General features: G+C 63.4%; 3 protein-coding genes across 3 annotated transcripts; all 3 read left to right on the top strand.

The window, feature by feature from the left end:
* Positions 1-53: 53 nt before the first annotated feature.
* Positions 54-3919, top strand: MNEG_9146 (hypothetical protein; the record flags this gene model as incomplete). The annotated part of the gene is made up of 11 exons (XM_014042384.1): positions 54-75; positions 190-291; positions 488-511; positions 739-828; positions 1266-1367; positions 2512-2613; positions 2769-2792; positions 3100-3189; positions 3357-3380; positions 3570-3671; positions 3906-3919. The coding sequence occupies 11 exons, from the start codon at positions 54-56 to the stop codon at positions 3917-3919; spliced, it is 696 nt and encodes a 231-aa protein (XP_013897838.1).
* Positions 3920-6184: 2265 nt separating this feature from the next.
* Positions 6185-6808, top strand: MNEG_9145 (hypothetical protein; the record flags this gene model as incomplete). Its single annotated transcript, XM_014042383.1, has 1 exon — positions 6185-6808. The coding sequence occupies one exon, from the start codon at positions 6185-6187 to the stop codon at positions 6806-6808; it is 624 nt and encodes a 207-aa protein (XP_013897837.1).
* Positions 6809-7911: 1103 nt separating this feature from the next.
* On the top strand, positions 7912-11221 carry MNEG_9144 (cell division protein FtsZ; the record flags this gene model as incomplete). The annotated part of the gene is made up of 7 exons (XM_014042382.1): positions 7912-8241; positions 8772-8855; positions 9016-9096; positions 9466-9565; positions 9932-10044; positions 10426-10524; positions 11015-11221. The coding sequence occupies 7 exons, from the start codon at positions 7912-7914 to the stop codon at positions 11219-11221; spliced, it is 1014 nt and encodes a 337-aa protein (XP_013897836.1).
* Positions 11222-11716: the final 495 nt, after the last annotated feature.

The following is an 11716-nucleotide window of genomic DNA, read 5'->3' as shown; positions in this document are numbered from 1 at the left end:
GGGGTGGGGTGGGGTGGGGTGCCACCTGACACTGTTGGCCCCTGGGACGCTTCATGGCTGCAACCTCCACCTTGCGTTGCAAAGCATGTAGCAGCGCGAGTCACATGTGAAGTGTGACGCCCAGCACGGCTTCGCTCCCCATCATCCACCGCCGCGACCCTCCCTGCACCACCACCTGGTGCTCGACAGCGATCACGCCGGTCCAGATAAATGGCGGCGGCAACACGCCCAACGGCAATGCCAACGGCGTCCCCACCACCAACGTGAACCCTGCTGGCAATGCGCCCCCTGGTAAGATGGCGGTGGTTTGTCGTGTGGTCACCAGCCCTTGCGATGCCATTGTGTGCGGAAGCCACGCACCACGGCAGAGCCCTTGGGGCGTGCCGTCGATGATGAAGTATAAACGTGTCTTGCTTCCAAACGAACCCCCAACCTGCTGACTTGGATGTCTTGTTGCCCAACATCACTCTTTGCGGGGCCACTGCAGGCCAGAACGTGCGCCGCCTCAGCGGTGAGGGGTGGCTGGCTTCCGCCGCCCAGAAGTGTGTGCCATGCAGACTGAGCACGGTGCTGCTTGCTTGGGCCTGGACAATGATGTGGGTGAATTCAACATGCATGCTGCGGCTCTTCACTTGGCGCTCCCGCCCCTCTTGTATATCGCCCCCAACCTGCCTCATCCTGGTCCGTGCCCCCGCCCTTGACCCTCGCCCCAACACCCCGTCCCCCCTGCCTCAACAGCCATCACTAAGTTGAACGGAGGCGGCAACACTCCCAGCGGCAACGCCAACGGTGTTCCCTCCGTCAACCCTGCCGGCAACCAGCCCCCTGGTAAGATTGCTTGCGCGTGCTTGCACTCTTGAGCTTGCACTCGCTCATGCCCGGGCACGTGCCAAAGAATCCCCAGGCTCACATGGTCAGCCGCACGCCATGAGTACGGCCCTAGCTCTCCTTGATTTGTGTCATTGCTCACATCGCCCCACCTGCTCTCACCCCCGCCATGCACCCTCGTGCGGTTCCTGCATTCCAGGCCAGCAGGGTCGCCGCCTCCACAGTGGGTGGGGTGGGGTGGGCTTGGTGTGTGTTGCATGACACTGTTGGCCACTCGGATCCTCCTTTGCTGCAGCCTCCACCTTCCTGCATGATGCTATACATGTCGCAGCGCGAGGCACGAGTGGAATGTGACGTCAAGAGCGGCCTCACTGCCCGCCCTCCACCACCGCATCCCCACCCCTCCCCTTCCCCCTCTCCCGCGTGCCGACGTGTAGAAATCACGCCGGTCCCGGTGAACGGGGGCGGCAACACCCCCAACGGCAACGCCAACGGCGTGCCCACCCAAAACCAAAACCCGGCTGGCAATGCGCCCCCTGGTGAGCCTCGCCTACCTGAATTATGCATTCTTTCAAATTCTTGCAATTCAATCAGAGTCAGCCCTGAGGACGCCAGAAATGCGAGACCGACGACACTAGGTGCTTTCCAACACAGGTCTGGCATTCTTGCCCCTACCTGTCCACCACCTCCTGTTGCATCACTGCAGGCCAGAACATGCGCCACCTCCTCGGTGAGGGAGGGACACCCTATTGTTTGGGGGGTGGGGGCGGGGGATGCCGCCCATTATTGTGCCCCGACACTATGGAGCGGCATTCAGTGGGAACAACTCAGCACAAGCTGCAGTGTTGCTGTTGGATGTCAGTGGCTCTGCACATAACATCTCCACATTAGCCCTGCCCCTAGGCCTCTCCCCGCTGCAAGAGGGCGCTCACCCCCTGCTGCCCCCTGCCCGCGCTTGCTCCCCACTTTGCCCTCGCCTCGTCGTGGGTGCGATTGCAACCATGCCCCCGCCTTGTCCCCCTCTCTCACGCCATCCCCCTTTTCACTCCTCTGCCTGGCAAGGAGGCGGCACTGCAAACCAGGGTGGCAACATCCCGAAAGGCACTGCCAACGGCATCCCCTACAAGAACCCGCAAGGCAGAATTCCTCCCGGTGGGTTGGGCTTGTGTGTGCATGCGTGCGTGCGTGCGCGCGCGCGCGCGCATGCACTGGGGTTGAGAAAAGCACGGGTTCAAGAACGTTGGTAAAGTCAGTGCGGTGTGCTGTATGTGCCTTGGCTGCTTGCCTTTCCTGCGATATGGAGCTGCTGTTTCAGCAGCACAGCAGGGCCTGCGGCATCCCTGCACGTGGGACATCGTCAGGTCTCACATGCTTTGTGCCACCCCCAATCCTAAACTTGTGGCCTTGTGCAATTCCCGCCCCGCAGGCCAGGGGGGGTCCGCCCGCCGCCTCAGTGGTGCGTGGGTGTGCCTTGAGGAGTGTTCATGCCATGGTTGGACAGTACTAGCATGTGCCATCTTTATAAGGTGCCGCTGGCTGCAATCCTGTCTACTTGCATGCAGGAAAAGTTTTTTTTGGAAAACTGCTGCACAGGTGACAGCGGAGTTTTCTCAGACCTAAAACTCTCAACAGTTTGTTGCGCGTCCGCCTCACGCACCACGCGCACCCTCCCTGGGTGTGCAGCCATCACCACCACCCAGGTGAACGGGGGTGGCAACACGCCCAACGGCAACGCCAACGGCGTCCCTACCGTCAGCGTGAACCCGGCTGGCAACCAGCCCCCAGGTGAGCAAGGACATGGGTGATTTCACTGAGAAGCCAGTCTACCTTGAAAGGACTGCCCTCGTGTGACGTTGCGCGTCCAGGAAGCCGAACATGTGCCCCAATACACGGCAATTTGGCCACCTGACCCGGCTCCATACCCCATTGCGCTGTCGCAGGCCAGAACATGCGTCGCCTCAGTGGTGAGGGGTGGTCAGGCACGTGGTGCATGCCGTGCAGTGTTTGCGTCCTGAATTTCGTCTAGCCTGGCTGGAACACCAGATCTTCACATATCCGAGGAAGGGTTACTCACACGAAAGCCCACAGGCTCGACATACCAATTGCTGTCTGCCAAACACTTACCGTCAAGCGGCCATTACCCAACATCGTGTGATTGTGAGAAAAGGCTAGTGCCCCTCTGCCATTGCAGATCATCCTTACATTTGCGCGTGCCGTAAATGTCTCATGGATGCTGCGTTCATCATGATACGCCCCCCTCTCTGCCCGCAGCCATCTCAAAGGTGAACGGCGGTGGCCACACTCCCAACGGCAACGCCAATGGCATCCCCGCCACAAACCCCGCCGGCCACGCGCCCCCCGGTGAGCTGGTTGTGTGTTCATATGCAAGGGTCGCATTGGTTGCAAAGCTGTGTGCTTTCTTCCATTATTCTGCCCTAATATTTGTGAAGTCTCAGTCGACTTGGGCCGACAACACGTTTGAAACCTTCTTCTAGTACAATTGCCTCCTCCCTGCTCACTCATTGCAGGCCAGAACATGCGCCGTCTCAGTGGTGAGTCGTTGGGTGCAATTGGTTGTTGATGACAAGCAAATGAAAAAGTACAGAGTGTGTCTGCCATCTCACCTTGTCCCTCGCCTTGCTGTGCAGCAATCATTTTGCAGCATACATGCATGGCATGTTGTGCAGGAGTCCGCACCTTGATTCTGAATTATCGGTCTGTTGCTTCATATCTTCCCGCAGCCATCACGCGCTTCAAGGAGAATGGGGGTGGCAACACCCCCAACGGCAACGCCAACGGCGTCCCGACCGTCGCAGAGAACCCTGCCGGCAAGCGCCCCCCAGGTGAGAGGCACTGACACTGTAAACGCCAGGCTGCTGTAAGGGGGGGTTTTCAGCTGGGTGTTGCAGCTGGGTTGTTGCACGGCTCAATGATGCTAAAGTTTATGCTGGGTGCATGTCACACACATTTGTCAGGCATGGCAAACGGGTTGCAATGCTGCCGCAGCAAGTGGGTTGCTATGTTGCCGCAGCAGTCCGCGCTGCTTACCTCGTCCCGCATCCGCAATGATCCCGCAGGCCAGCAGCCTTGAGCATGCGTCGGCGACTTCAGCAAGGTTGCGCCCAGAACGACATCTGAATGATGCATTGTTGTCGGTGTTGTTGGTGCAATTTTGCAGCGACTGGTCTTGTCGCTGCAGACTGGAATGGCACTCGAGCGCCGCCGCTGCGAATAATGAAAGTTGAAACTGCGCGCGGTGTGTTGCGGTGTGATCATGTAGTGGGCCTGCGTGTGTTTCGCTGTGAGAGGAGAACCCACAGGTTCTGTCGCCGCACTGGTTGGGAACGGTTCGTGGCTTTTGATGGCAAATAAAATGTTGTGAGCCAAAGCCAATTTTGCCAAAATGCATACAAAATCATCATTGTTGTTTTGATTGTAAACTAACTGGTGTTGTCATCTTCTGGGCAGATGTGGCAAGGACAGCTGGGCATTTGTCGCTCATCAAATGATAAAGATAAAATGGTATGCTCCATAAAAAGTGTAGGAATCTGAGCTTTCTTATGCACTATAAGTATTACTGGAGTCGTGCGCAAAATGAGTGGGCTGTCTGAATTGTGATGGGTGGCCCGAGTTGAGGCCTAGGAGGGCACTGGGGGCTGTGCAGCTGCACAGGCCTGGTGCAGGAGCAGCCTGAACTGGCCCTGGAGGAGGCTGGCTTCCAACTCCTTAGTGCATACACAAGGAGGAGCAATATGATAATGCAAGGCGTATTGGCAAGGAGAAGGGCGCACATAAACGACAACAAGGTGCCTGCATGCACAGCGGCGTGCCCTAACGCATGTGCGGATGCCCCACTGGCGTGCGGGCAAACAGAGGCAAGCGTGGACATGCAACAAGCAGCGCTCCCCAACAAAACAACACGTCTGTTGTTTGCAGAGGTGCGTCGCGGCCTTTCTGCGCCAGTCGGCATAGCCGCCCGCTAGATTACGACGGCTTTGATTGCGGCACTGCGGGAGTCCATGGGATGGGGCATGACAAGACAGGGTGCGTACTGTGCACAGCGAGTTTGCAGCTGGCTTCAAATCAGCTTGCTGCCAACATCCGCATCCCGCTGCACGTAACGGCGGCCCTGCTGTGCGTTGCCAAAGGGCACAGCCGTTGCCTTTTGCTGTTGGTGCTGCCGCTCCCGGCTGGCCTGCCGCCGTGCACACTGGACGCCACCCTCAACAACAGCTGCTACACGTGCCCTGTGCTGCATACCTTGACACTTGTGTGCACCTTGATGGCAGATAGCTGCGTGCCCTGCCCGCCAGCATTTACGTTCAGCCTGTATTGGTTGGGTAGGACAAGCTTAAACACGTGCTGGCAATCGCTGCAGCGCTGATGGTACATGTGACGATGCGCACTGCGCACAAGGACGTGCAGCTGCAAAGGAAATCGAACCCCAACCCCGCGGCAAACGAGCGGTTGCTGCGCGATGCTGTTCGTGCCGCGCCCAGCCCGCCCGTGAGGACACTGCTGAACCCCGGTGTGACATTTGCAAAGCGCGCTCTGCGGCACTCACATGTACCAACATGTGCACCGTGGTGTCCCGCAGCTCCATTATCAGCAAGCCAGCATTTGCTGTCAGCCTGTATGGGTCAGACCAAACAAGCACATGTAGTTGACTGACTCTGCTAGACGGAAGCAAGTGTGAAGAGATGAGCTGCGCACCAGAACGTGCGCCCCTGGAGCGCAGCCCGTTGCCAAAAGTGCTGTCCGTCCGCTTGCGTGTGATGCCGCAGCTGTCCATCGCTTCGGCTCACAAAATCCACAGGCGGCCGCCCAGCGGTTGGCTCTGGCGCTCGTGACTGCGCTGCGGCTGCCGCTCTGCAAACAGGCCTCGCCATCCCTGCTGCGCGCGTACGCGCCGCGCAACCCACCTTCAATGACGCGAGATTTGCAGTGGCCCGCAGCTCCGAAAAATGCCCAATATCTTGGTTGTCCTGTGTGAGCGGGGGCAGGCAAAGGCGTAACGGTAATTGGCGGTCTCAGCGGGGGTTGGCACCCTGTCAGTGCAAGGCGGGCTGCGGGGCAGCCGCCCGCCAAGCCTCTTGTCCCATGGCAAATGATGCCGCGGCCGTGCGTTGCTACGGCTCACATAATCCGCAGGCGGTTGTCAAGCGGTTGGCCTTGCCGCTCACAGCTGCGCTGAGGCTGCCGCTCTACACACAGCCCTAACCAGTCCTGCTGTTCGCAATGGCGCGCGAGCGCCGCTCACTTTGACTCATGCAATGCCTCACGAGGGTCCAAAGCCCCAATAACATGTCGCCACTTTCTGCTTTTGGCCTGGGTGGTCCCGGCAGAGCATGGCGAAATGGTCACGCCCGCCTGCAAGCCGGACAACGTCCAGCGCGTCGCCGGCTGCCTCAAGGGCATAATCTGCTCCCACTGCCGCGCGGTGCTGCGCCAGGCGTACGTGATGCCGCCCAATGACGACGAGCTGGAGGAGCGTTACCAGTGGCGACAAGAGCGCACGCGCGTGCAGCGGCGCGCCGCGCAGGCCGCCCCAGCCGCGGGCGCCGGCGCGAGTGGCGGCGCGGGCGCAGGCGCTGCCGCGAGCGATGGTGTGGGCGCAGGCGTGGCGGGGGTCGCGCCGGCGCGGCAGGCGCTGCGGGCGCTCCCATCTGCGAGCAGTGGTGGCGCGAGGCCGCCGATCCCGCCGCCACCGCCGCCGCCGCCGCAGCAGCAGCAGCAGCAGCAGCAGCAGCAGCAGCGGCAGCAGCAGCAGCGGCAGCAGCAGCAGCAGCAGCAGCAGCAGCAGCAGCAGCAGCAGCAGCAGCAGCAGCAGCCGCAGCAGCCGCAGCAGCAGCTGCAGCAGGCGCTCTCGCTATCGCTGCCACTGCCACGCCAGCCGCAGCACCAGGCGCAGCCCCACGCCGGCGCCCCCACGTCGCTGCTTGCGCAGAACGCGCCGCGGCCCGCCCGCCCCGCAGCGTAGTCCGGCGCGTCCATGCCCGCGTGCGCGGCGGCGCCGCCGACACCTGGACGAGATGGAGCGGGACGCGGCAACGTCATCAGCTCTCTGCTGACGTCCTGCGCCCCAGCGAAGCCGCCGCAGCAGCAGCCACGGGCGCAGCTGCAGCCGTAGGACCACCTTGCAGCCGCTGCCGCCGCGCTGCTGCCGCGCAGACCGCCCCTCCGCGAGCCGCTTCTGCCTTGCGGCGAGCTCAGCGGCACCGGTGCCTGCCGGCCCCACAGCTACGACATGGGGCCAACCGTCAACACTGACCTCCAAGCCGCCCACACTAGCGGCACGAGCGGCGCCAGCGGCGGCAGCAGGAGCGTCCCGCTGGCGCCGCACGCGCCGCTTGGACCGCTGCAAGGCGCAGCGCTGTCGCTGTCGCTGCTGCTGCTGCAGCGGCAGCAGCAGCAGCAGCAGCAGCAGCAGCAGCAGCAGCAGCAGCAGCAGCAGCAGCAGCAGCAGCAGCCGGCGCCTCCTGTCCTTGACCTGCGACGGCGCTCCCATCGCAGTGGCAGCGCCTTCTTGTGCGACTTCTCCACGGCCGCCGCCCCCGCGTGCCCCCTACCGGCGTTGCTGCCGCCGCCGCAGCAGCCACCGCTCGCGCCCGAGGCCACGCAGCCGAGCAGTGGCGACGTTGGTTCCCTTCTGGCGCGTCTCATCTCATCTGCGCAGCAGGCGCTGGCTCGGGCGGCGCAGCATGTGATACAATGGCAGCGCCGGCAGACTTTGGATTCTAATTTGAATGATACTTTGTAGACTTGCGTTTCTTCTGCTCAGCGCAACAAGCGGTCGCTGCCCTGCTACGGTGCCTGCCCTGCTGCACAGCACCAACACCAGGCCGCATGCGGTCGCCAGGGCATGACTCGCATCTTGTCATCGGCACGGCGCCATTCACAACTCTATAAGGTGCTGATATCAAACCTTGAAGTGGAGTCGCAGTTGTTGTCTCGCTGCTGCAAGCAAGACTCCGCTCGTCCCGCTTCAAGTTTCAAACCTTGATCACAACAGGGACCACACCAGCGCGTCAGGCTCGACACATTTTGATCAGTCCAAAACGCTTTCAAATCCATATGAACACCATGGCCGCGTCCCTTCGGGCTTCGATGTCGATGACCTCTTGCCCAGCCATCTCGCGCCGGCGCGAGGCAGCAGAATTCGGGTGCTGCGGCTCTCGTGGCCCTATAAGTGGCCGCCTCAGGCCCCAGCTCCGCCAGGCCCAGATCCAGCGCGGGCTGTGCCCAATCACCGTGAGCAGCAAGGGCGGCCCCTCGCCCGCCAAGTACATGTACGTGCAGAGCTACTCTCAGGAGCATGTTGCGCCCACCAACGGGGAGGCGCGCATCAAGGTCATCGGCGTAGGGGGCGGCGGTGGCAATGCACTCAACCGCATGATCGAGGCCGACCTGCAGGTGCGCTGCTCGCAGGACAGGCTGCGCCAGTCGAGCATTCAGGCAAATACTGCGTGCACTGGGACGTACGCACCTCGCGTCCCGCTGGCTTGACCAGAGAGACGTTGCCGAAGCAGCGTTTCCCGCCTTTTTTCCGACCGCTTGCGCTGGCCTGGCATGTGCAAGCGGCCCGGGTGTTGTGGAGCGTCTGTTGGCGTCGGAGCAGCCCCTGAGGGTATCTGATTGTTTGCTTTTTTGATGTCGTTTCATTAGGCTTGGTTTGTGGCGCTGCGGCGCTGCGCGATAGCAGAGGGTACAGTGCAGCGTGCTTCCACAGCAGGATGGCGGTTGAAGCGATGATGTCTTGGCGCAGTTCGGCAGCAGCCATGTATGCCGCAGTCCCTGCAGGTTTGCATGCACAGGTATTAACGATAGGAAACAAACGTCCGCACAGTGCACCAGCCGCCTCCCGCAGCTATGCCACCCAGCCAAATGTGCATCCCGCGCCGGCCGCACGCGCTCACCCCCACCCTCTGTACGCGCCAAACCAGGGCATCGATTTCGTGGCCGTCAACACGGACGCCCAGGCGCTGGCGCACCACAGCGCCCCCAACAAGCTGCAGATCGGCAACCAGGTGGGGGACGGGACGCCCCGGCACCAGCGCAGACGCGGGCCTCCCGCACCACTGGCTAGCAGCGCTGCCCCGCTGGCACAACCGAACGGCGCGTGGGTGCGAGGCCGGCCGGGTGCGTGCTGAGATCACTGATGTGAGAGCGTGCCGCGCGTGCCCGCAGGTGACGCGCGGCCTGGGGTGCGGCGGCAACCCGGAGCTGGGCCGCCACGCAGCGCAGGAGAGCCAGGACGCCCTCAAAAAGGTGGGGGTGGCGCCTTGTTGGTGTGTGCGTGCGTGTGCGTGAGTGTTGGAAGGTGCATACATGTGTGTTTGTGGGAGCGCACAGGTGTGTGTGTCTGGGTGGAGGGGTTCAGGGTGTTGACGGACCTGTTGTGAACGGCTGTGACGATGTCATGGGCTGGGGGCTGATGCGGCACGTCAAGGCGCAGTCACCTGGAGCTGCAACTGCTGCGTGCGGCGCCGGACGCCGGACGCAGGCAGCGGCAAGGCCTTGAGGCTCAGGGGGCCAGATCGGACAGGACAGCAGAAGCTGCTCCACTTCCGCCCCTGAAGTTGCGCCCGCCCCGCATCCGCCTCTCTCTTCCCCTCCTCCCCTCCAAATCCCCAAAAGGTGGTGTCGGGGGCCGACCTGGTGTTCATCACGGCCGGCATGGGGGGCGGCACGGGCACAGGGGCGGCGCCCGTGGTGGCCAAGCTCAGCAAGGACATGGGTGGGCGGCCAAACTGAGGGGTGTGGCGGGGGGCCGGGCTGGGAGCAGGGGCGGCAGAGAGGACGGATGGGGATGAGGGGCGCGCAGAATGGGGCCATGGCTCTCGTTTGTCTGATGCAGGGCAGGCGCCACCAGGCGCCCGACGCGTGAATGCAGAAGAATGCTGTGTGTGTGTGTGTGTGTGTGTGTGTGTGTGTGTGTGTGACGCACGCACGCACGCACACGGGCACGCACGTGCCGCAGCCGCCTGGGGGTGCTGGCGAGGGGCTCGCGCGCGGCCTGTTGACCGGCAGGCTGCAACCTGCACCCCAACCCCTGACCCTGACCACATGTTCCTCCTTTCTTTCGGGGCGTGTGCGCGCGCAGGCATCCTGACCGTGGGCGTCGTGACATACCCCTTCACCTTTGAGGGGCGCCGCCGCAGCAACCAGGCGGTGGAGGGCATCGAGGCCCTGCGGGCAGCCGTGGACTCGGTCATTGTGAGGATCCGGGGCCCGGTGGTTTGGGGGATTCGTGGAGGCAGGGGCGAGGGAGAGGGGCAGCCCCGAAGCCGCCTGGGCTGTCATTGCTGTGGGTGCTGCTCGGCCTGCCGAGTGCCGCGCAAGATTCGCGTCGGCAATGGTTGGGGCCGTGCAGGGCCAAGGGCCGCAGGTGGACGGGCGTGCGGCTCGCCCAGCGCACCGCACGGCCGTGGCCGCTCGGCCGTGGCGGCCTGCTTAACGCGGACCTTGTCCAGCCTTCAGGCGCACCACACGCCTCTCTTTGCCGACCTCCCACCACCCACCGATGCCGCCCTCAAACCGCCACTGGTCTGGAGCCCACCCTCTCCCGCCCCACCCCACCTGAATCCCCCCCCCCAGGTGATCCCCAACGACAAGCTGCTGGAGGTGGCGGGGGAGGGCACGCCGCTGCAGGAGGCGTTCAGCCTGGCGGACGACGTGCTTAGGCAGGGCGTGCAGGTGTGCGCCGCGGGCAGGCGCGGAACAGGGAGGGGACATGGGAGGGGGAATGTGGTGGAGGAGGACAGGGGGACTAGAACACATGCTCACGCAGGGCGTGCAAGCGCGCGCGCGGGGGGGGGGGGGGGGCTCCGCGTCCCGCGCTCCCTTGGCAGCTTGAGGGTGCCGGGCCTTTGTGTCGCCCCCTGGCCATCCGAGGGTGCCCCTACCACAGCGCATCGAGTGTGGTGACGCGCGGGGTAGAGGGATCCAGCCGTTGTGCAAAGCGACCTGTGCACGCAACAACCTAGTGCACCCTGCTGCACGCCAGCGCTGTATGGGCAGCTGCGCGCCAGCAGGTGTCGGCAAGCATGCCAGCCGCCAGGGCTATGGGCACAGCCATTCGCAAGGCGCAAAGAAAGCTCCGCACAGGCACAAGCGCCCCCCCTCTGCCCCGCACCACAACATGCACTCCTCAAACCCAATTCCCCCCCCCCCCCAACGGCTCCAGGGCATCAGTGACATCATCACGGTTCCCGGCCTCATCAACGTGGACTTCGCTGATGTCAGGGCCATCATGAGCAACGCGGGCACAGCCATGCTGGTGAGAATCAACGCGCTGCGCGGCGGCGGCGCGCCGCTGACGGCGCACGGGGCGCGCGCCTTTGAAAGGGGACCGGCTGGGAGGCTAACTGGGGTGCCTCGACAGCTGGCATGAGGGGCGCGACGGGCGGTGCCCTGGAGGCCGAGGCCTGCCCCTTTCTCATGCACACACCTTTCACATGCACAGCTGTGGTGTCCCTCTAAGATCATTCTCCCCCTTCCGGGATGTAACCCCCGACCCCTAACCTTCCCATCACCCCCTCTCCCTCCCCTCCCCTTCCCCCAGGGTGTGGGCATGGCGACAGGCAAGGACCGCGCGGAGCAGGCGGCCCTCGCGGCCACCAGTGCGCCCCTCATCCAGCGCTCGGTGGAGCGCGCCACGGGTGAGCACTGGCGCCTGCACCCATACGCCCGCGCTGGCCCGCAGGCGGCCTCGCTCGCGCCAGGCCGGCTCCCTTGCCCTTGCCCGCCCTCAAATCGCGCGTGCTGCCCACCGTGGACCCCGTGGACCCTGCGCTGTCGCCCCTTACATCAACGCCTTGGCCCCAGATCACATCCAGGACAGCCCCTCCACTTCCAGCTCCTTGCCCCCACAAACGGAATCACCCCC

Source organism: Monoraphidium neglectum (assembly GCF_000611645.1).
Source record: "Monoraphidium neglectum strain SAG 48.87 unplaced genomic scaffold scaffold01833, whole genome shotgun sequence".
Lineage (NCBI taxonomy): Eukaryota > Viridiplantae > Chlorophyta > Chlorophyceae > Sphaeropleales > Selenastraceae > Monoraphidium > Monoraphidium neglectum.
This window is presented reverse-complemented; position numbering and strand designations above follow the sequence as displayed.